Here is a 25,663-nt window from a genome sequence, read left to right as displayed (position 1 = left end):
GTGCATGAGTAGGCAGTTCAATAGTAGGCTTCATTGTAGGTTGCGAGTGAGCTTAACTTTTTCTTGGTGAGCGACTGTTCCTATGTTACAGGTTCTTTGGTTACTGTATTATATGGTTTCTTGTTCCATTATTCCATAGATAAGTTTTCTAATTGCCTGAATTGGGAATGCAGGCTGGGGATCCTATTTTTACTTTGTAGACTTAATACTTGTTTTCAGTTTGTTTTCTTACCCTACTCTTTGTAAGTCTATAGCCTCTTGGGGTCAGTCATTGCGAATAATAAATATCTAGTCTTCTGCTTGGGGTAGTGAACGATTCTGATTGCTTTGTACCTAGGTTTTCCCCATTCGTGTGGAGCAAACTGTCTTTTATTGGAAGTTCTTTTTATAAGTTGTTTAGACTTTGAGGGGAATCTCAGCATTTTATAAATAGTTATTAGGTGATACAAATTCCATCCCTTGTTTGATCAGATCTGTACGATCTAAATCCTGGGAATCAGGTTGTCATATGACAGCTTATACCTTTGAATAAATTAGATTGGGAATAAATGTAAGAAATTGTAGGATTTCATTAAATGTCTTACTTGGGTGGTTTCTTTTTATTATCAGAGTATAGTGGTGTTAACTTGATTCTAAAAGATTTGTTGATATTAGGATAAATTTATTAGGGAAAATTCATCACAAAATTAGAAATGCACAGATTTTACTATCATTTGAATAATGTGGTTAATCTAAATTTAAAATTTATTATTAGTAAGTTTTTTTGTTACTTATGGTGTGACTTAAGAGATCTGTTTGAACTTTAAAAAAATAACTTTGCAAATGAAATTCGTAACTTGGTAACTAATTGTTTATTAATTAGCAGATGCTAGTTATCAAAGAGTTCAATGTCTTTAAGCTATAATAAATTATCTTTAAAACTATTGTAGGTAGAAGAATACATGTTTACTCTTAGTGAACAAGAGCATGTTCCCAAACTCAATTTTGGGTCGCCCGCCTTTCACTCCAAACCATCAACAACATAATAACTTCTTCACCCTGTCACCAAGTCTTTATTCACACCAGCAGCTTATAGATGCACAGTTCAACTTTCAGAATACAGAGTAAGTACGGTGTTATTTTGGCCCATGTCATTTGTAAGTTTCATTTTCTACTTGACACAAATCCTTTTTATATGAAACATTTGGAGCTAGCGAAAATGTCATCATGTCTTGTTTTCTTGTGATCAGTGAACTGTTTAGTTTTTCTGAAATTAGTTTTTTGTTTTTAAGGAAAAAATGTATACTACTACTGTTCTTTCTTTGTCTTTGGTAGCTTGTCTAGAGCTGTATCATTACAGCAGTTGACATATGGAAATGTCAGTCCAGTACAGACCTCAACTTCCCCATTATTTCGAGGAAGGAAGTAAGTATTTCTTACTTATTTTAAAAGAAAAAATTGCATTTTGGGGAACTGTTTAACACTATATCTTGTATTAAGTTGAATGGACACTATGCCCTACATTTTGTTTTCTGGGACCTGTGTGATCAGTCCTGTAACAGAATTTTAAAACTTCAAAGTATTTAAAAAATTTTAGGGATAACTGTCTTCAGATAACTACTTTTAATTGAGATTTTTAACTAAATAAGATGGGTTTCTGTATCTGTTTGTTAGGGCCGCCATAACAAAGTACAATAGACTTGGTGGCTTAAACAACAGAAATTAATTTTCTCAAAATTCTGGGGGCTAGAAGTCCAAGATCAAGGTTTTGGCAGGTTTGGTTTCCTCTGAGGCCTCCCTCTTTAGCTTATAGATGGCTGCCTTCTTTCTCTGTCCTCAGATGGTCATCCCTCTATCTGTGTTTTCGGTGTCCTAATCTGTTCTTCTGAGGACACTAGTTATATTGGATTAGGGCTCACTCTAATGACCCCATTTTAACTCAGTTATTTCTTTAAAGGACCTGTGTCCAAATACAGTCACATTTTGAAGTACTAGGGGTTAAGACTTAAACATATGAATTTTGAGAGGACATAATTCAGCCTGTAACACCTTCTTTCTAGTAAAGTTTACTATTTGATTTGTCTTACACAGGTAAGTTTCCACGATAAACGTTATTATAGTGAAAATTTCTACATGACATAAAGCTTTCTATAGAGAAGTCAGGAATCAATTCATTTTAACCAATTTGATTAAAAGAAATTGATGTATCATGGGGTAATTATGATAGAACTTTAGGGGTGATTATTAAAATAATATTTGGCAATATTTGCAAGATATTAATATTTATAGTCTATAAACATTCCATAACTTTTATGTCCAACTAGAAATAACAGTAGCTAAGAATTATTGATCACTCACTATGTGTAGTAGGCATTGCTCTAAGGACTTTGCAGATAATGGTTTGACTAAGTTTCACAACACTTTATGAGGTAAGTACCGTTACGCCTCTTCTTTTGAGGAGAAAGCTGAAGCACACAGCAGTAATGATCTGGTTATTCAGGTAGGAGTAGCATAACTGGGATTTGAAACCAGGTGGTTTGGCTCTACATCCCATACTTAGAAGCACTGTGAATTGTTCTTCAAAGCTGCCATTGTGGAAAACTATATAATGATGCTTAAATTATTGACTTTATTCAAATTTTCATTTTTTAGAAATTGCCTTGATAGCCCATTTGTGAATCATGAATGAAAATAAATTCCACTAGTTCATAATTATACATATGTAATTTTAAAACTAAAATTGACATTCTCAATAGAAGGTATTCAGCATATAAAGCTCTAAATTTTATGTTTAAAAAATGTTAAAGGGGCTTCTCTCGTGGCTCAGTGGTTAAGAATTCGCCTGCCAGTGTAGGGGACATGGGTTCGAGCCCTGGTCGGGGAAGATCCCACATGCTGTGGAGCAACTAAACCTGTGCACCACAACTACTGAGCCTGCGCTCTAGAGCCCGTGAGCCACAACTACTGAGCTCACGTGCCACAACTACTGAAACCCACGTGCCTAGAGCCCGTGCTGTGCAACAAGAGAAGCTACCACAATGAGAAGCCTGTGCACCACAATGAAGAACCCACTCACCGCAATTAGAGAAAGCCCGCACGCAGCAACAAAGACTCAACACAGCCAAAATTAAATGAATAAATAAATTATTAAAAAATAAAAAAAAATTAAATATACACTTATGTTTTTAGCATCTTTACCTGTAGGTAGGAGTACCAGTTATTTTGTGGGTCTGTCAAGGAGAGAGTAATTGACATAATCCCAAGAGTATTAAAATAAAAACCTTCAGGTGGCTATGACTCATAAAATTTTAGAGTGCAAAAGGAATTGGATAATTTCCTATGGTGTAAACAACTTAAGAAAGTAAATACCTTTCTTTTCCCACAAATAATTACTTTTAAATTATTTTTCCCTTTCTGTTTTTTTTTTTTTTTTTTTTTGTTTGTTTTTTTTTGTGGTACGTGGGCCTCTCACTGTTGTGGCCTCTCCCGTTGCGGAGCACAGGCTCCGGACGCGCAGGCTCAGCGGCCATGGTTCACGGGCCCAGGCGCTCCATGGCATGTGGGATCTTCCCGGACCGGGGCACGAACCCGTGTCCCCTGCATCGACAGGCGGACTCTCAACCACTGCGCCACCAGGGAAGCCCCCCTTTTTGTTTTGAATATTTTTAAGCCTCCAGAAAAATTTGAATAGTTCAATGAACACCTGTATGTGGTTTTCCTAGATTGATTGGTTCTGCGAGATTTGTTTTATTCTGCCTTTTTCCTTCCCTATCCCTACTTTTTTCTGAGTGATATGAAAGAAGGTTGTTGACATCGTTGCACTTTACCCCGCAACACATCAGTGCATTCCTCCTAAGAACAAGGATATTCTCTTGTATAACCAAAAATATATTGATCATGCCCAAGAAATTTAACATTAGTACAATACTGTTATCCGAAATGCAGTTCATTTTCAGATTTCTTTAGTTGTCCAACGTCTTTATATAAAGCTTTTTTAAAAAGTAACTGTCTCTTAATTTGGTCTTTCCTACTGATAAACCAGAACATAGGTGGTCTTAAAGAGCCCTTTTTTATATATAGCACTCAGTTCAGTTAATCTCTTCCTCCCTATGTTAGAGTTTGGATCTTTTATTGTTAATGATTCTATAAATAGAAATTCTTCTGCCAAGTTTTTGCTGCTGATAAGAAGTATTGTGGTAGTTCAAATGCAGGAGACCAACCCTAATGTATATATGTGGTTTGTTTTTTTAAAAAATATGCATCATTATTACACATTTTTCCTAAAGCGTTCTCTAAGGCATCTCTTATGCCGAAAATGAATATTTTAAGATTCATTTAGAGCTAATGTGGCCTCGCTGAAAAAGTCAGTATTGTCATCTATTTATATATTTTTAGTGTTTTCTATTTGTAATCAGAAAATTATATCTTTAATCACTAAGGTATATTGTTTGTTTTCAGGAGATTAAACGATGAAAAGAATCTTCCTCTTGATGGTAAACGACAACGTTTCCATTCACCTCACCAAGAGCCAACTATAGTTAACCACATAGTGCCTTTATCAGGTGAAAGAAGATACTCAATGCCGCCATTGTTTCATACACACTATGTACCAGATATAGTCAGAGGTGTTCCGCCTTTTCGAGAAATACCATTTTTAGAACCTAGAGAAATCACACTGCCTGAGGCCAAAGATAAGGTAATTTTAATGTAGATTTTAGTTTTATCTTTTGGGAAGTTAATATAAATAGTGTATTGAAAGTATCAAAAATATCTAATGTCTTGGATTAAGTAGAACATGCCCTTTTTTGTACTATTTAAAGTACTATTCAGAGCTTTCTGTCTAAATTTGATTCTTTGATTTTTGTGAGCTGTTCTTCCATGGAAATGCAGCTTTCATATAAGTATATCAGATTTTCTGTGATTCATAAAAATCTGGGATTAGAGCCTAAAACGTTTGATTTCTTAGTTTAGAGAATTCTGTTGTTACCTATTCTTATTACAGAAAAACAAGCTTTCATATGGATATTGTAGTAAAGTATTAAAAAGCATCTTTTGGGATATTTGTTTTTATCATGAGGTTTTTAATGTCAAAAATAGAGAACCCAGGAGTCAGTGAGAAAGTAATACTTCCAAAGGGATATGATCAGGAAAGATTTATCAAAAACATTATTTGTAAAAAAAATTTCGAATAAATGAAATGAAGCTCTTAAAATAATAATTCTTGGGAAATGACATTATCAGCATTGGGGAACAATGAGTTATTTAATACCAGTATTACAAGCATATCTCTTCTCTCTCCCCATATTTAGTGAAACCTAAAAAAAAAATTCTGGGTAATTTAGAAGAGTTTATAATGTAAATATCTGCATTCTCTTGAATTGTCGGTGGCTTATATTTGTTGTTTTTGCATTTTCAAAGCTGCACTACTCTGGAGAAATATGACATTTGTAGGCTAAGGAGAAGGAGCCTGAAAAGAGTGTAGTGACTTTATTTTGGGTTCCTAGCAACCAGCGTAGGTCTGGAACATAGTAAGTGTACAGAAAATGTTGGGTTAAAAAGGAACACTTGCTGCATTCCTTAGTTGTGCTGCTTTTTATTCTCCTATCATTCCTTTTTTTCTTTAATTGAGATGTAATTGTATCATAAAATTCTTTTTTGTTTTTTTTGGCTGCGTTGGGTCTTCGTTGCTGCACACGGGCTTTCTCTAGTTGGGCAAGTGGGGCTACTCTTCATTGTGGTGTGCGGACTTCTCATTGCAGTGCCTTCTCTTGTTGTGGAGCATGGGCTCTAGGCGCGCAGGCTTCAGTAGTTGTGGCACATGGGCTTAGTTGCTCCGTGGCATGTGGGATCTTCCCAGACCAGGGCTTGAACCCATGTCCCCTGCATTGGCAGGAGGATTCTTAACCACTGTGCCACCAGGGAAGTAAGTCCACGTAAAATTCACTCTTTTAAAGTGCATGATTCAGTGGTTTTTATTATATTCACAAGGTTGTGCAACCATTACCACTGTCTAATTCCAGTACCTTTTATCACCCCCAAAAGACACCTTGTACCCAGTAGCAGTTCCTTTCCCATCTCTGCCCCTCTCCCCCAGCCTCTGGCAACCACTAATCGATTTTTTATCAGTATGGATTTGTCTGTTTTGAACATTTCATATAAATGGAGTCATACAATATGTGGTCTTGATTCTTTCACTTAACATGTTTTCAAGATTCATCCATGTCGTAGCATTTCTCAGTTCTTTATTCCTTTTTATAGCTGAGTAATATTCCATTGTATAGATAAACCATATTTTATTTGTGCATGCCTCAGTTGATGGATTTTTGGGCTGTTTCCACTTTTTGACTATTCTGCTATATCTGTGTACAAGTTTTTGTGTGGACATGTTTTCATTTCTCTTGGGTCTATACCTAGGGGTGAAATTGCAGAGTTATGCAGTAGCTCTGTGTATAACTTTTTGAGGAATTGCCAACATATTTTCTAAAGTGGCTGCACCATTTTACATTTCTACCAGCAGTGTGTGAGTGTTCCAGTTTCTTCACATCTTTGCCAACACTTTTTATTGTTTGTCTTCTTGATTATAACCAGGTGGGTTATAACCTAGTGGGTGCGAAATGGTATCTCATTTTGATTTTGGTTTGCATTTCCCTAATGACTAATGATGTTGATCATCTTTTCATTTGTGTGTTGGAATGTGTATCTTCTTTGGAGAATTGTCTATTCAGATCCTTTGTCCATTTTTAAATTGTTTTTGTTATTCTTGTTGAGTTGTAAGAGTTGTTTATATGTTCTGAATACTAGACTTTTATCAGATAGATGATTTGCAAATATATTCTTCCATTCTGTGGTGTCTCTTTTTACTTTCTTGATGGTCTCCTTTGAAGCGCAAAAGCTTTTTTCATTTTGACGAAGTCCAATTTGTTTTTCTTTGGTTGCTTGAGCTTCTGGTGGCATATCTAAGAAACCATTGCCTAATCCAGGGTCACAAAAATTAATGCCTCCATGTTATTCTAAGAGTTTTATAGTGTTCTTAGATTTAGGTCTTCGATCCATTTTGAGTTCATCTTTATATATGATGTGAAGTAGGGGATCTAACTTAATTTTTTGCTCTTGGTCCAATTGTCCCAGCACTGTTTAAGAAAAAGGCTGTCATTCTTTTCTTACTGTGAAGTAGGAAAAGCATTTAGTCGATACCAGTGGGAGGAAGGAAAAAGCAGAGTGATTAACTTGGGATGTTTTGGTACCCCCCCAACCCCCCTCAACTGTTTGTCCTTTCTTTGCTTTCTCATTTTAAAGAAACTCATGTAATACTATATTGTGAAAGCCTGTGGTATAAATCACATGAGACCAATTCTTTGAATGACGATATAACCACCTTTTACTACGTGTGGGTTTTTGATATATACATGCAGGTAGGCCCATTTTTTATGGAATATATTATGCATGAGTATTGAAGTTCTCTATTTTTGCATTTATTTATTTGTATGTTTGTAATAGTTAATTCTTAGAACTAACTAAATAACTACTAGTTCTGCATATGGATCAGGGATATACTGAGTCTCAGTAAATGTAATAACATGATTCACATTAGTCAGTATAAATCATCTAGTAAAGTATGGTTCCATATCAGTAACTTTTTCTTTGCTTGGTAGCACAAAAAAAGATTGTCCTAAATCTTATGTTTTTGGCATAAGCACTTATCTCAAGGGATAAAGATAATATTCTGTTGTTAAACCAATTTCTTTGAGTGCTACTCTGTACTTGCCTAGTTGTGGGAGAAAGAAGGCAAGTAGTTAGTTCTGTGTCCATTCTTTAAGTGAACACTTTTTAAGAAAACTAACATTTATTGATGTCTCTTCTCTTCTAGGCATTCTACATATGCTATATTATTTAGTCTTTTCAACAACCCCATGACATGGATATTATCCTAATTTTACTGAGACTCAGAAAGCTAAATAACTTGCTCAAGGTCACAGCTAGTAAGTGACAGAACCAAGATTTGACCCTCATCTCTAATAATATAAACAGAAGGAACTTAAGATGCTTAAAATCAAGAGTAGGGAGATGACATTCTTAGAACTGACTATAATAGCTGGTAATCTGTGGCAGTAATAGCTAATGCTTACTGAGTGTCTTTCTTTGCCAGCAGTGAGCTCAGTAGTTTGTATGGTTTACCTCTGTTTATCTCTGCTGGATTGTAAAATGAGTGGGAGGTTCAGTGAGAAATAAAAGTGGAGCAGTAGTTTGAGGCTTTGAATGCACAGTAGAATGCCATTGAAGGTTTTTGAATAGAGGACTATCCCAATTAGATTTGCATTTTTGGGAAGATAGTTCTTAGAGTATAGTGGAGTTTGGTTTGGAATAGGAGAGCCTGGAAGTTGGATGATTACCTTGAAGGCTATTAATTATCAAATTCTTTCAGATGAGAGGTGCTGAAGCTTTCAGTTACAGTGGATGATTGTGGAAAAGATGTGAGAGACCATGCATACGGAAAATTGATAGATGTGTGGAATGATTGAATATAGGGGAGAGAGGGAGAGAGAGAGATATCAATAACTTTAATGATTTGATTCTGGACTGTTAACAAAGATAAGGAACTCAGATTTTGGGTGTATAAGCTGACTGAGGAAGTAGTCAAGAGTTTTTTTGAACTATGGGGAAATCTGCTGTAACGTTTGTGCTCTTGAAAGACCTCATGTTCTGCAGATTGCACACTAAGAATATAGGGCTATGGGAAAATAGGGCTGGAGGACACTACTCAAAACCTAAACAGTTTTGTAACCAGAACGCTATCAAGAATAATAATTGATATCTTAGGAAATGACTTGGACAGACCAGGTAGGTGGCTTAGCATGGTTGGATGCTGCTGCATGGGATATTAAAAATACACATTACAGAGTTGAGATGTGCTGGCTTGTGGAGGGCACTGAGACAAGGCAGTTAAAAGTGGCGCTCTGTGTCAGTGAGTCTGCTGTTAAGATAGACTCAGAAGGAAATACACCAGCAGAGAGCTGTGAGTCTGGGGGTTTGCCTGTCAAGTGGGAACCCTGGATATGGATGCTTATTTTTAGTTGTCTTAGATCTATAAGGACTCCTGCCTGTGAGCAGCCAAGCTGAGGGCTTTTTTTTTTTTTCTTGTAAGGTTATAATTCCACAATTTCAGCTCCACATACAAGTCAACCCAATTAATACATTAAATTGATACTGTTCCCTTATTTACCAATCATCTGTAAGCTAATCAGTATTGTAGAAAAACATGTTGTAGCTGAACTGGCCATATATATTTCAGAAGCAAGGCTGGGGCCAGAGATATGAATCCTGAAGTCACCTGAAATAGAAGTGACAATTGAAACTCCTGAAGTAGATTAGATTCTGTATTTTTTTAGTATCCAGCAAATATTTGTGAGTGACAGCTATATGCTACAACATTGTGCCAAAACATTTTGGTAAACTTACGTGGTCTCTTTAACATGTACATACAGTATAGTGAGAGGGAGAGCCATTAAAAAATAATCATGCAAATCACAGTTTTATTTATATATAAGTGCTATAAAGGAAAATTGCAGAGTGGTAAGAGAGTTTATTTGAAATTTCAGTGATGGTCTAGAGGAGGTAATGTTTGAGCTGAGATCTGACGGGTGAGTAGGAGTTAACTAGTGAAAGAGTAGTGGGGGTGGAGAGAATGCTTTAGAGAGAGGGAACAGTGTATTTGAGGGTCCGAAAAATTGTAGAAGGGAGCATGGAGTATGCAAAGAACTGAAAGGAGGCCAAGGTGGCTAGAGTTTGATTGGTTTAGGAGTTTTTTAAGCAGGAAAGAGATGAGTTGAAATTATTCTGACTTCATTTTAAGCAGTTGAACAAGTGTGTATGTAGGGAATTTATGGTTGTGAAAGGTAATGGTGCCTTGAATTAGGAAGTGCTGGTAGTTAAGATGAAGAAAAACTGGATTTAAGCTTTGTTGGGGGAAGTGAAATTGATAGGATTTGATGATGGATTAGAGATTAGGTCATCTAAGCATCTGCATCATGGGATGTTTAGCCACATTCCTGGCTTCAATTCACTAGATGCCACTTATCGCCAGTTATGACAACTAAAAATATCTATAGATATTGCCAGATGTCCCCTGGGGGGCAGAATTGCCTCTAGTTGAGAACCGCTGGTTTAGGTAGAGAAGAAAATATTGAAGATTACTCCCAGATTTCTGGCTTCTATAACTGGATGCATGGTGGTACCATTCACTGAGACAGAACAAAATGCAAGAGGAGCAAGCTTTAGGAGTATGTGTATTTAATAGGAATTGAAGGGTGAGCAGGGATGTCATGAGTTCTGTGGACATGTTGTCTTAAATGTGCATTTGAAACATCAAATTAGATATTTAGAGTTGATAGTTTAATACATATAGATCTGGAATTAAGAGGAAAGGTATTGACCAGAAGTGTACATTTGGTGATCATTGGCATGTAGATGATAATTGAAGCCAAGAGGATGGGTATGATTTTCTAGGGAGAGTGGTGAGCCTGGATCCAAGACTGATTGAAATAGGTTGAGGAAAGGGTAGGAAAACAGATACGGAAACTAAGCTTATTTACAATTGTTTTGGGAAGTTTGGCTGTGAAGAGGAGGAGCCAAAGATGGGAAGTTGGAACAAAGGAGTTTTTTTGTTTTGTTTTTGAGGTGGAAGAAACTTTAAGCACATATAAATGTTTATGGGAAAGATTCCTTAGAAGGTGGAAAGGGCATGGGTCCTGCCTATAGGTGGAGTGATTGGCTTTAGGTAAGAGAAAAGCTTTTTGGAAGTGGAGGATATAGGAGGAGAGGAGAGGATAGGTGTAGGTAAAAGGAAGATAGGTAGATTTGTACATATGGTATGGAGAAGTTAACGGAGTTTCCATAGTTGAGTGGCTTCTTCATGTTTTCTCTCTGAATTACTATGCAAGGTTATCTGTTGAGAGTAGAGAAGATGAAATGGGATGTCTGAGGTTTAAGAATAGTGGAGAAGGTTTGAAACAGTATTTGCTGGGTAGTGTAAAGAGCTCACTTAACATTGGTAATAATGAATTTACTATTAATAATAATAAATCAGTCAGCTGCTTTAGTAAGTTCCAGGGAAATATTTTGTTAGTAGAAGTTTTAATTAGTTAGAGAATTAAACCTAAAAAATTAAATTTTTGAAAATGAGTACGTTCTGAGTTTAAATTTTTCCTCCATTTTAAAGTCTTTTCTCTGTTTTTCAAGTTGCTGTATTAGCAAACAGAACTCTTCTCAGTAAAAAAAATCTGAGGTACTTTTCTGGATTTTAACTTTTATTTCATTCTAGTTTTTAGGTGAAGATATGGTTGCCTGAACAAAAAAGAGGCTTGTAGAGGAATCAATTATCTGAACTCCTGAATTCCATCTATAATAACTGATTTTTGAAAATTCTGGGTAGTTTGAAGGTATTAAGTGAATTGAAGTAATTGATTTTGAATTTTGAGTTGAGATGAGGATAGGTTGAGGTTTTCTTGGTACTGAGTATAAAGTAAAAAGATGATTATGAATGAATTGTTCAAGATTTCTTGTGTAATGTTCAGTTTTGGAAAGGAGCAAATTTTATGGAACCTCTTGACACCCTAGGAGGAACAATTTGGGGACAGTTATCTTGCAGATTTTTCAGAGGGTCTATCTTTAAAATTTTCAATATTCCACCTTATTTAGAAACAGAACAAGTGTATATGCCCATATCTCCTATCAGTTTTTTTCCAGCTTTACTGAGATACGAGTAACAAATAAAAATTGTATATAAAGTATACATGATGTTTTGATGTATGTATATGTTGTGAAATGATTACCATAATCAAGATAATTAAGGTGATATTCATCACCTCACAGTTATATTTTTTTGTGATGAGAACACTTGAAATCTACTCTCAGCAAATTTCAAGTGTACAGTACATTATTATTAACTGAACGTATTCACTTTAATTGTACATTATGTCTCCAGAAGTTATTCATCTTATAACTGTAAGTTTGTGTCCTTTGAGCAGTATTTCCCCATTTTCCTCATCCTACTCCTCAGCCCCTAATAACTGCCATTCCACTCTCTGCTACTGTGAATTTGACTTTTTTAGAGTCCACATGTAAGTGAGGTCATGCAGTATTTGTCTTTCTGTGTCTAGCTTATTTCATTTAGCATAATGTCTTCCAGGTTCATCCATGTTGCAAATAGCAGAATTTCCTTCCTTTTTAAGGCCGAATAATATTCCATTGTGTATGTATACACGCGCGCGCACACACACACACACACAAACAATTTTCTTTATCCATTCATCCATCAGTGGACACACTTAGGTTTTCTCCATATCTTGGCTACTGTGAATAATGCTGCAATGAACATGGGAGTGCAGATTCCTTGTTGAGATAGAGACTTTTTTCCTTTAGATATATACCCAGAAGTGGGATAGCTAGAACATATGGTAGTTCTATTTTTAATTTTTTGAGGAATCTCCTTGCTGTTTTCCAATATGGTTGTACTTCCTATGAATACTGTGTAAGGGTTCCCTTTTCTCCACATCCTCACCAACACTTATCTTTTGACTTTTTGGTAATAGCCATCTTAACAAGTGTGAGGCGATATCTCATTGTGGTTTTTTTTAAAATTTATTAATTAATTAATTTATTTTTGGCTTGTTGGGTCTTCGTTTCTGTGCGAGGGCTTTCTCTAGTTGTGGCAAGTGGGGGCCGCTCTTCATCGCGGTGCGTGGGCCTCTCACTATCGTGGCCTCTGTTGTTGCGGAGCACGGGCTCCAGACGTGCAGGCTCAGTAGTTGTGGCTCACAGGCCTAGTTGCGCCACGGCATGTGGGATCTTCCGAGACCAGGGCTCGAACCTGTGTCCCCTGCATTGGCAGGCAGATTCTCAACTACAGCGCCACCAGGGAAGCGCCTCATTGTGGTTTTGATTATCATTTTCCTGATGCTAAGTAATACTGAACATCTTTTCATGTACCTGTTGGCCATTTGTATGTCTTCTTTGGAAAAATGTCTCTTTAGGTCCTTTGTCCATTTTTAAATTGGGTCATTTGTATTTTTGCTACTGAGTTGTATGAGTTTCTTATATATTTTGGATATTAACCCCTTCTCAGATATATGGTTTGCAAATATTTTCTCCCATTCTTTATGCTGCTTTTTCATATTGTTGATTTTTTTTGCTGTACAGAAACTTTTATTTGACGTAGCTCTGCTTGTTGATTTTCGCTTTTGTTGCCTATGCTTTTGGTGTCAAATCTGAAAAATCATTGTCAAGACCAAGGTCATGGAGCTTTCCCCTTATGTTTTCTTATATGAGTTTTACAGTTTCAGGTCTTACAATTAAATCATTAATCCGTTTTGAGTTGATTTTTGTGTATGGTGTAAGGTAAGGGCCCATTTTCATTCTTTTGCATGGGGATATCCAGGTTTCCCAACACTGTTGAAGACTGTGCTTTTTCTATTGTATAGTCTTGACACCTTTTAGTTAACCATATGTGCATGGGTTTTTTCCTGGGCTCTCTATTATGTTCATTGGTTTGTGTGTCCATTTTTATGCCAGTACTATACTGTTTTGATTACTATAGCTTTGTAATAGAATTTGAAATCAGAAAGTGTCATGCGTCCAGCTTTGTTCTTCTTGCTTAAAACTGCTGTAGCTATTCTGGGTCATTGGTGGTTCCATGTGAATTTTAGGATTGCTTTTTCTATTTCTGTGTGAAATGCCACTGGAATTTTGATAGGCATTGCATTGAATCTGTAGATAGCTTTGGGTACTGTGAACATTTTAACAATTTTGATTCTTTGGATCCATGAATGGGATATCTTTTCATTTATTTGTAGTCTTTAATTTCTCTCACCAGTGTTTTATAGTTTTCAGTGTACAGATCTTTTACCTCCTTGGTTAAATTTATTCTTGGGGCTCTATCTTTATAATGTATGTGTCTGTCAAAAATGTTTTAAAGCCACTGAGATGTAAATTCTGTAGAAAATCTAGACCAGGACTCAGCACAAGAGATCCTCAAATGAAAGCTTGTTTTGTTTGTTTGTTTTTCATCCTCCTTTTATTAGGCAGTTCTTTCTTGGCTAAGTTCAGATAATAGTATGTGCCTAAAAGCAGTCAGGGCTCAGGGAAAAAAATCAGTAATTCAAACTGCCTAATCAGTGTACCAGTTGATAAATTAATCAAGAGATTAATATATCTTGATTAAGATAAGCCAATGAAAGCTTATCTTAATTGGCTTATTATCTTGTAAGCCAATGAAGGCTCTACATTGTGGCCACACACAAAAAAAACCATAGTAATTTAACACATTAATAAAGAGTGGGTTGTTTTCAGCATGACATTTTCCTGATTCTATTTTATTTAATTTGAAGAGAAAGGGAATTCAGTATCAAGAATGAATTTAAACTTTTATTTCATAACTAGCTTTATTTTACTCAGTAATTGGTACTAGCTTTTTCTACAGTTAACATGTGTAACAAAGATTGTGGCAATGAGAGACCCTGAGGAATTGCTAGTTTTTGTTGAAGTGTTTGTGAACTAATGACCTATTTTCTGTACGATATTTAATTTTATTTCTCCTGTCTTGAAAGCTCATTGCTAATTTGTGTTTGTTGTTTGTAGATAGCACTTATATTTAGCCCAAACCCTGTTACCAATTTTCACGTATTATAGTAAGTGATCAGGTCTTGATACTCCCAGCTGAAAGGTTTTTTTCACTTTCTTTTACATGGGGACCCAGCTAACAGGGACAAATGGAGAATCTACTGAGAATACCATGCAAAAGTTATACCTTAAACTTTCTTTACTGACACATTTAAAAACTTTTCTGAATCTAAATCCATACTTAACTTGTCTTTAAGTTGTTGTTGATCTTGTGTTGATCTCAGACAATGATAACTTTATTGGTAATTTGGTTTGAGCCTGAGTTTGAGGACAGGTTATAATATTTTTTAGGAAAAAGGAACATTGATATTTGGAACAAATATTAAATATTTTAAACTATTATGTAAATCTTATTTTTTATACAATTTTGAGAAGATATAATTTTTATATACAGTGAGAAATAGATATCTTTTATAATTAATTTTAAATTAAAGTAATAGATCTTGGCAGGCAGCCTAAACTGGTAGTAGTGTAGAGATTTAAACAACTTTAAGAATAATGTATTTTACAGATACTTGTTGCAATAGTTTTTTTAATTAAACTAATGATTAGGAAGACTTTACTTTCGAATGAAACAAAAACAAAGTCTTGAAATGCCGTTATGCATAGTCAGCTTATTACATATATGATCTAAATATTTGATGCTTGATATTCGGCCAAGGAGATTTCATATCATACATTCCTCTATTTTTCCAGAATTATAAGACCATTGAGCCATCTTCTGAAATATTTCTCTAAATTTAAGCAAGAGAAGTCTTGTTTCAGCATATATGTGCATTTCTTTTTTGTCTTATTTGGACTCTATATGTCTGGTGTAGGATAATAAGGCGGCTGGATAGGGAGGAAAATTCATTTGTATAACAATCTACTAGGTCTCCATTATAGTAGTACTTGAGAGAGAAGAAATGTAGAAAAAAGAAGAGGAGCAAATATATGGAATTTCGTATTTTCTACCTAGTCATACATTTTTTCATATGTGAATGTTTCTACATGAACATGATCATTCAGACAAAAAAATTTTTTAAGTATAATAACATTTCATTTGGGCATTGTTGTAAAGAAATTTCTTTCTTGCTTTTTTTTTTTTTTTTTTTTGGCCACACTGTGTGGCTTGCAGTATCTTAGTTCCCAGACCAGGGATTGAACCTGGGCAACCGCAGTGAAAGCGCCAAGTCTTAATCACTGCACCACCAGGGAATTCCCAAGAAATTTATTTCTTTTTGTTATTCAACAAATGTTGAGTACCTACTCTGACTTGTAGTAGTTTTGATCTGCCTAACGGATTCTCTAGATCATGGGGTTGGCAAAACTTTTTCTATGAAGGGCCAGTTAGTAAATATTTTAGGTATATGAGCTACATGGCCCCCTGTCACATTTTCTTTTCTTTTCTTTCTTTTTTAAACAATGCTTTAAAAATGTATGGATCATTTTTAGTTTGCTGGCCCTACAGAACAGGCCAGAGGCAGTATTTGGCCTACAGGGCCAAATACTAAGTGGATTAATACTAATTAACACTAATACCTTGCTCTGAGTGGATAAAACTTAATTATTCAAGCGCCATTTAAAATTTTATATTAACCACTCTAACTGGAAGCCTTTTTCAAGTCTTTTTGTAAAGATGGATGCCTTTTTAAAAAAGCTTCTTAAAAGTAAAGCTTTTTATTATGGAAAGTATCAAATATATACAGAAATAGAATATAGCATTATAAATCCTCGTAACACCAAGCTTTAACAATTACTGACATTTGACCAATCTTATTTTGTCTATACCTCCCTCCCTTATTAGTTTGAAGCAAATTCCAGGTGTCATCATTTCATTCATAAATATTTCAGTATTCTGTTTTGTTATTTTTTTTGTGTCTCCTTTTCCCAGGGCTATACTGTTTTGATTACTGTAGTTGTATGGTTAAGTCTAGAAGTTAGGTATGGTAAATCCTTCAACTTTTTCCTTCTATCTCTCCATTTATTTAGGTGTTTAATTTCTCTCATCAATATTTATAATTTTCAGTGTACAGGTTTTGTATATCTTTTGTTTAATATATTTCCAAGTATTTCATATTTTTAACTGCTTTTGATAATTTAAAAAATGTAAATTCCCAATTATTTTTTGCTGGTATGTATACTTTATAGTCAGTTATCTTTTTAGGAAATTAAAACATGAGAGAAAAAGCCTTGGTTCTACATATTATATTAAAATGTTCATTAGTTTTGTGGGCATATCTTTCTGGTATGCTTCGTTATCTGTAGGAATGTTACTCTTCTCATTTTTTAAATAAAAACTTTGTATGTGAATTGACTAGAATCCTTTTTAGACATTATTTCTTCAAATATTATTTTTCTGTCCTCCCATTCTCACCTCTCTTTTTGAGATTCCAGTTCCTTTCTGTTTAAGTGAGGCGACTTTTCCTATACTACTTTTAGATGAGGAGAGTTGGATAAGCTAGCTTTGCTAGGTTTGTGGCTGTAGGAATCCTCTTCTGTTGCTATGTAGTATTCAAAAATATACTTTCTGAGACCTTTTCTCTTCTCCTTCCCTGCTTTTATCTAGATTGGGTTTTTCACTTTCTACAATATTAACGTTTTTGGTTAGATAATCTTTGCTGTGGGGAATTGTCCTGTGCATTGTAGGATGTTTAGTGGCATCCTGGCCTCTACCTGCTGCTTGCCAGTGACCACCCTGTCGTACCCATTCCCGCAAATATGATAACCAAAACTGTTTCCAGACATTGTCAGATGTCCTCTGGAAGTCAGAATCATTCTAGTTTTAGACATTCTTTCCTTTACACCTAATGGCTCTGTGCTACTTAGTTTAGATTTCTCTTACTGGCAATTTCTCCTTGGTGTGTTGCTGTGTTTTAGAAGGGAGTTTCACTTAGTTTTGAGATTTCTGATCTTTGTGTGATCCTCTTGCATTTACTTATGAGTTGTAGCTTGTGAAGCTCCTTCCCAGTTTCGGTTGCTATTCCACACCAAGTTGGACCTGCCAATTTAAGGAAGGGGGTGGGAAGTAGTACCTCTAGGCAGTTTGATTTCTGGATGTTCTGGCTTTGGGGCTGTCCCAGATCCCTTTCGTCTTCTTTCTGTTATGTTCTGATACCATGTGGGTCTTGCTGCTATTGGTGTTGGGTCCTAACTGCCAGTATTTTAGGGTTCATGAGTAATTTATAGTCAATTGTGCTGTATTCGTTGGCCATTTTTATTTTGTTCTGGTTTGGTTTGATCTGTTTGTTTTATTTTCCTAGTTGCTTTGTCTTTTTGGGGGGTGATGGCTACTCAGGGATATTAAATAATTGTCTCTTTCACTGCCAAGTTGCCCAGACTGCCTCTGCCTTCTTAAAATGAGTATTCTAAACATCATAAAAGAAACTGTTTTAAATGATGGGTGAGACTTGTGCCTGGTCATGGACTTGGGGAATGGCCTAGAGAGGGAGAGGTTGAAAATGCAAAAGACAGACCAAAAAACTGATGGAATATTTGTGCCCTAGAGGCTACCAGAAGGGATGGATACAGAAGTATTGATAGAGGGATTAACTTTGAACCGAGGAAGAGGACAGTTTGACAGGAGAGGTAAGGAGATGAGATTTCATACAGATAGTAGTTTGCAAGTTTGTAGTTAGGAAGCTGAGGAATGTCACATTCGGTATCCTCAGTTTTCTTAGTAAACTTTAATGTGAAGTTATCTGCTAAAGAAAGTGAGATAAGTGTAGGGAACTTGAGGAAAGGTGTAAACATTTTGGAATGCTGATGGTGAAAAAAGGAAGCAATATCTAACCAGAGACATGGAAGTAATTGCTGAGAGATGCTAAGGGTCAATCTTAGGTTTGTTCTTAAACTATAAATTTGAAAGATGCCAATTTTGTGATTTTTTTTTAAGTTAGCAACTCAGATATAAGAGCAGAGAAGGTAGTTGTTTGTAGTGAACCTAAAATTAGGATTTTGTTAGAGCATGACAAGGGTGTAATGTTGTTAAGGCATGATAAAAACGAGTGGTTCAAGGGATGCATTGTGGGGTATAGATTGCGTAGAGAAGGAAATCATGCTATTTCAGGAGCTGTTGGGTTGGGAGAAAAGGGAGGATTCAAGAGAATCCAGGTCTGTGTGGTTCTAGAGAAGGTATGAGGAGGGTAAGAAAGTGAAAATTGGACAGGAGATTGAAGCCAAGATAGTATATTGGAATTTAAAATTTCAGAGGTAAAGAAGTTCTGTTTTACTGTAAAGACCATGATATGGCTCTGGGAGTGTAACACTGATAAAAAATATTAAAGTAAAAGAAGTTCAGAGATGCTGGGAGTATGTTATGATACTTAGCCCATTTTAGGTAAGGGTGTCACCTGTGGTGATGGCAAGAGATCAGTTGGAGGGGAAAGTGTGAACCAGATAGGTAGATAAACAGGGAGATCTGTCCATGGATGGCCACAAGAAGGCAGGGTTCAGGGCGGTGTTGTAAGAATAGGGAAGAGGGTGGTTTGCATGAGCATAGACAACCAGGGACTTTTCTTCTAAAGTCTGTTGTATTTGGTATTTGTGGTATGAATACCAGGGGTTGCGTAAACTTCTTCTTTAAAAGGCCAGATAGTAAATATTTTAGACTTTGCCACTCACATATGGTTTCTATTGCATATTTTTGTTTGTTTTTATAACCCTTTTAAAATGTAAAAACCATTCTTAGCTCATGTCCCATACAAAAACAGGCAGTAACTGAAGGTTGTAGTTTGATGACCTGTGAATTACACTCATTATGAATTCTCTGTGACTTGTCAGTGATACTTTACTATGTAAAAGTTGGTAACTATTTCAGTTACTAAGTAATTATTGTTACTTGAATAAAGGTAGTTTTGTATTAGAAAGTGTTAAGGAGATAATATATATTTAAAAAATACTATCAGTAATTTTATATTTCTCAATACAGTAATAACTTTTACATTTCTGAACAAAATTTTTACTTCTTTTTTTGTGGTGCATCCAAGTTGAGTCAGCAGATACTGGAGTTATTTGAAGCATGTCAGCAGCAAGTAAGTGATTTAAAGAAGAAAGAACTCTGTCGAACAGAGCTGCAGAGAGAAATTCAGCTGATATTTCCACGTATGTTTCCTTGTTTTGCATGCCCTTTGAGTACATGCATCCCAATTTTAAATTTTAAATAATACCTTATAATTCTCTTCTGTTTCTCTAGAAAGCAGACTTTTTTTAGTTGGGTCCTCTTTAAATGGATTTGGTACTCGGAGCAGTGATGGTGATTTATGTCTAGTTGTTAAAGAGGAACCAGTAAGTAATGAAACATTTATTCCAAGTGTGTTTCTCATGTTAAGTCATTTAAGAAATTTCATGTAAGAGTCATTGAGGAAAAAAACCTGTTTTGTTTAATTGCTTCTTTGAATTCTCTGTTTATAAGAATTCAAGGAAAGCCAGGAAATGCTGCTGCTTTTTTTTTTTTCCAGGCATGTACACAATAAACGTAACAGAAATTCTAGCATTAATTTATGTCTAAACTATTAAAGTGAGGTGGTTGCACTATGTGTTTTTAAAGAGCTCTGCCTCTATTTTGAAATGTTATTAGGTTGGGTATGTTACCAGGATGCAGCAAAGAGGAAGAGTTTTTCTTTATCTTGATATATTTCCTTCCATTTCTATTCTCAGTGATTCTATTTTTAATCTTTATTGTTTTCCCTTTGAAAGTACTATGGGATTTGGAGTACTTATTTTGGGAATTCAAAAAGAGAGATTTCACTGAAATTTAAAGTAAGACTACTGTGATTTAACGTAATTGTCTCTGATATTTTGACTTTGTTTCTTCTTATTTAGCAACCAAATTTTGCTATTTAGTATTATGTTTATTTGAATTCCCTGTTAACTGATACTCTTGTGTATCCTTAATTCCACAATAATTGTTGTTCATTAAGCTGACCTGAGCAGCCTCTTTAATATGCTGAATGAAGTCTCTTCTTTTTTTTTTTTTAATAAATTTATTTATTTATTTTTGGCTGCATTGGGTCTTTGTTGCCACGAACAGCGGCTACTCTTTGTTGCAGTGAGCGGGCTTCTCATTGTGGTGGCTTCTCTTGTTGTGGAGCACGGGCTCTAGGCACGCAGGCTTCAGTAGTTGGTGGCACATGGGCTCAGTAGTTGTGCCTCGCAGGCTCTAGAGCGCAGGCTCAGTAGTTGTGGTGCACGGGCTTAGTTGCTCTGCGGCATGTGGGATCTTCCCGGACCAGGGCTCGAACCCGTGTCCCCTGCATTGGCAGGCAGATTCTTAACCACTGTACCACCAGGGAAGCCCTGAAGTCTCTTCTGGATCACCAAAGATTAAGTTAATTTCAGTATAATTTTAATATGCCTTATATTCCACCTCTTAAAAAATACAAAAACCTCTGTTGAATGGTAATATATATTTTTACTATTCCTGTTAGTCCACTAACAGAATTGACTTCTAGTTACTGCAAATCAGAAAGAGATTTATTCCAGGAAAGAAACTCTTGATATTTTTCTAGGCTTTGAAATCATATAAAGGAAAACTGAAAAAGAAAAAAAAAAAAAACCCCTCAGAAATAATAAACATAGTGGAGAATACTAGAGTTTTAATTAAAACTTTCTCCCATACAATTAGGTTATACTTAGGTACATCACACTAATCCTCTAGTCTTATTCACATGTCTGAATCATGTTGTTACAACTCATACTGAAACACCATAGATTTGAATCTTATTTTTAAGCAACTCACAGTCTAGATAGGGAAATAAAACATGTTATAGAAAGTTAAAATTCTGTTTATTTTTCTTGGAGAAGATTGTTTTTTTACATTTATATACTAAAGTGAAAAAATGACATATGGCTGTTTCAGTATTTCTTTTAAAATTGTGCTTTTAAGTTTAAAGTCAGAAATTGATTTAGAAATATTGATGTAAAAGATAGCATAAAGGTTGACTTTTAAACAATGTAATTTACTGTGTATTGAAAAACAACTCCAATGAAAAGTATACTTTATGTTTTCTTTTTGTTGAGGTACATTAAGAAAATAAAACACTAAGTTTAGAAAGATAATGAAAAAACACTTTATTTTTAACTTTTCAGTGTTTTTTTCAGGTAAATCAGAAGACTGAAGCACGGCATATCCTCACCTTAGTCCATAAACACTTCTGTACTAGACTTTGTAAGTCTGACATGCTTCACGTTCATATGTCATTTGACAACTATGTATTTAAAATGTCTCGCACTATATTTTCTGGTAAGGATTTTTTATTTTCTGGTTAGGTTAGGTATAATGTAGATCCTTTTTCCCAAATAAATTCCTTTTAACTTTTGATTAAAAAGAAGAGTAAACCATTCAACACAGAAATGTATAATTCAGCAAATCTTTATTGAGTTTACTTGTAAGCTGTCCCACTGAAGGTAGTGGGGAATTCAAAGATATGTAAGCTTCAGCTCTTTCTCAAAAGGTCGTAGACCATTAGGGAAGCTAAAGCATGAATGTAAATAGCTGTAATGCAGAGTATCTGACAAGCCAAAAGAAGTATACAGGTGAAGTCTTATAGGTATTCATGTGAGGAAGAGAGAATTTCATCTGTTTTGCAATGACGTATATCTTTACTTGTTTTAAAAACATTATCACTGAACATGAAGCCCAGATATATTACTCCAACAGAAAACAAAATTATTGACTTAGGCCATTTTATTGTAAGATTTTATTCTTTGAATAAGCTGACGAAGCAGATTTTAATCCTCATGTTAAGCCATCTCAAATAATTTATTTAAACTTACACAGAATATTGTGGACATTTGAAGTCACACTAACTGTGATGTTGGAAAGATAGTTTGTCTGTTTATTTAACAAATACTCCTTATGTGTCAGGCTTTGAGCTGGAAAATACAAAGTCACTTAACGAGTTATTGCCCTTGAATAACATATCAGTCGTAGGAAAGAAACAAATCAAGAGATTTATTTCAGTGGACTTGAATTTCACATCTGTAAAATAAAGGAGTAATTTGTACCATAAATGAATTTTTAATAACTATTATTAAAATCATAAAATATTAAAAGTGAAAGGGAGCTAAGAGATCATATAATTCAAATGAAAATTTTCTTTTTAATTAGTGTTTTTAATAATTAAGGAAACTGGTCATCAGTGGGCTTAGTAACTTGCCCGAGGAGTATAGTTTGTTGGTGTCTGAACCTGTACTTGGAACTCAAAACCTTTAACTCTTAATCTTATTTTTTATTAAACTTCACTGAATTCCTGCACATAATTCTATTTCAAGCTTGATGTATTTTATGATTTTTGTGTTAGAAGCATTATAACAGAAAATTTTTAGTGTTACAATATGTTATTACGTTTTTCTTTAGTTGAAACATTAGGAAATTGCTCTTTTGGGAAAAGTTCGCAGTTTCTTTTTTATATACATTTCTGTGTTTTCCTAATTTTCTACAATGAACATGTATTTCAACTCACAAAAAAACATTTTTTTAAGTTTGGTGGAATAAAAAAATATGTATATATGTGTTTTTCCTCTTACAGATCATACTTATTTGAATGTATCACTGCCCCCTGTATCATGTTGCCAACATTTCCACATTTAAGATTCTTTGTAAATGTGATTTCTATGGCTGCCATAATATCTTGCCGTGTGCTGTACCAGAATTTAGCTGTCCCCCTGCTGCTGGCATAGATACTTCTCTTATAATGCTCTGATGAAATTCTTTATAGATGTTATTACATATTAGACCACATTTCTGAAAATAACGTATTAATATATAAAGTCCTGTACATGGTACTGGAAGTTCCAAACTTAGAAGAATTTGATAACGTCCTTTTGTCTTTGCTTTCTGTCTCAAAGACTATATTTTCTCAAATTGTTTTAGCTAAGTAAAATATTACTTTTAAAAAATGTGCATTGGAACACTATGAATTTGAGAAACATTTACAGATATCCATATTATCTTTTATCCTTCAGCTGGTTACATTGAGAGACCTCAGCTGATTCGAGCAAAAGTGCCAATTGTGAAGTTCAGGGATAAAGTCAGGTCAGTGATTATTGAGTTCTTTTTTTTAAGTTGCCTTAGATAATTTTTAGGTATTCTTCTGAGGTAGATAATTAAGAAGTGTATGCTATCACGTAATAGCTTATCTCCATTTAGAGATGATTTGGTTTTTGAAATGATTTTTTAAAATAGTCTGAGCAGTTGTTCATACTTAACTGTACTTAGTTATTCTGGTTGACGTTTTGAGTATTTGGGACTATCCAATTGAAAGAATATATACGTATTTATATTTTAGAGTTTTAAATGATCCTCTTGCCTTTTGGAAATGTAATGTGCTCTTGAGAACATATCTTAATTGATGAAATTTGATGTATATTTATATCAAAGGGGGTTGTTACTAATATAATTATATCTATCTATGTATTCTAGTTTGGGTTCTGGATTTCTTATAGGCATTGGAATTAGAATCTTTTATATAATATCTATCTATTTACATTTTATAAAATGTAAATAGGTGTTTGTTTTATTGGTTAAAAAATTTATTTTCTAAAAAATATATAGGATTGTGATAAATCACATTTTATAGCCCAGTTTATAAAAGTAATACTGAAATTATATAAGTATATACACAGTTGATCATTATTCATGGATTCCATATTTATGAATTTGCATACTTGATAAAATATATTTTGTAACCCCCCAAATTAACATTTGCAACACTTTTATGATTATTCATAGACATGCACAGAGTGGGGAAAATTTTGAGTCACCTGATGTAGGTGTTCCCAACTGAGTTTAACAATGTGACACTCTGTTTTCTTGTTTCAGCTCTCATACTATAAACACATGTCCTTTTCACAGTCTAGTTAGTGCTGTTTTTCACATTTTTGTGCTTTTGTGCTTGATTTTGCTGCTTAAAGTGAGTCCCGAACATAATGCTGAGGTACTGTCTAGGGTCCTTTTGCACAAAGCTGTGATGTGCCATATGGAGGAAATATGTGTGTTAGATGTGCTTCATTCAAGCACCAGTAGAGTACAGTGCTCTTTGCAATGACTTCACTGTTATTGAATGAACAGTATATTAAATGAGGTGTCTTTAAGTTGAAACATACATAAAACAAAGTTATATATTGATCAGTTGAGGAAAATGTGACTGGAGGGACTTCCCTGGCAGTCCAGTGGTTAAGACTGTGCGCTTCCACTGCAGGGGGCACAGGTTTGATCCCTGGTCAGGGAAGTAAGATCTCACATCCCATACAGTGCGGCCACGAAAAAATAAAATAAAATATAATGTTGCCAAAAATATTCGTCCGGGTTTTTCCATACGATGTGATAGAAAAGCCCGAACAAACTTTTTGGCCAACCCAATGAAATGTGACTGGAGACATATTGATCCGCTGATGAAAATGTGACTGGAGGCTCCTAGAAACCTAATCCTTTGTTTCCTCTAGGAGCAATGGTTCACTGTTCGCTAATTTAGTGTTTGCAGCGACTATATAGAACATAACTACTGTGAATAATCAGAATTGACTGAATATATATATTTTAAACAAATCTTTAGATAAGTGCTGGCTCAAACTTTCCCCCTCATTCATCCAAACATCCATCTAATCTATAAATATTTACTGAATTTCTATCAAGTAACGATGGAGTTTTCTATTTTTAATGGTGAAGTTTTTTTTTTTAAAGCACGAAGATATAGAGAGATAAAACATAAAGTAAATGTAAGTAAAACTATTAGCTAATTATAATTGTTTTGAAAAATGTAGTTATATAAACAATTCTTTTTCTATTTAAGATTATTATACAAGGTTTTTTCATTGTTAAGTGTTCTATATAAGCACCATTTTATAATTCTTCTCTATACACACCATTAAGGAAAAAAACAACTGCACTTCTAACATCCAAAGATAACTGATGTTAACGTTTTGGTATAAGCCTTTCAGACCCTCTTCTATGCGTATGAGTGCATAAAAGGTTTTTTTTTTTTTTTGTGGTACGCGGGCCTCTCACTGTTGTGGCCTCCCGTTGCGGAGC

The 25,663-nt window shown here is 34.8% G+C and overlaps 1 protein-coding gene across 6 annotated transcripts in view; it reads left to right on the top strand.

The window, feature by feature from the left end:
- The window catches only part of TENT2 (terminal nucleotidyltransferase 2), a 57,250-nt gene that overhangs the window by 5,148 nt on the left and 26,439 nt on the right, over positions 1-25,663 (top strand). For 4 of the 6 annotated variants that reach the window (XM_082835512.1, XM_082835514.1, XM_082835510.1 and 1 more), the window contains 7 exons: positions 930-1,103; positions 1,315-1,404; positions 4,438-4,675; positions 19,620-19,734; positions 19,826-19,917; positions 21,721-21,799; positions 23,599-23,668. In XM_082835512.1, coding sequence (XP_082691638.1) covers positions 967-1,103; positions 1,315-1,404; positions 4,438-4,675; positions 19,620-19,734; positions 19,826-19,917; positions 21,721-21,799; positions 23,599-23,668 — 821 coding nt within the window. In that variant the 5' untranslated portion in view covers positions 930-966. The remainder of the gene's footprint in view (positions 1-929; positions 1,104-1,314; positions 1,405-4,437; positions 4,676-19,619; positions 19,735-19,825; positions 19,918-21,720; positions 21,800-23,598; positions 23,669-25,663) is intronic. The other 2 variants (XM_082835515.1, XM_082835513.1) reach the window with 1 other exon arrangement.

Source organism: Leucopleurus acutus, assembly GCF_964270905.1.
Source record: "Leucopleurus acutus genome assembly, chromosome: 3".
Classification (NCBI taxonomy): domain Eukaryota; kingdom Metazoa; phylum Chordata; class Mammalia; order Artiodactyla; family Delphinidae; genus Leucopleurus; species Leucopleurus acutus.
Note: the sequence above shows the minus strand (reverse complement) of the source record. Positions and strands in the feature narration are given on the sequence as shown.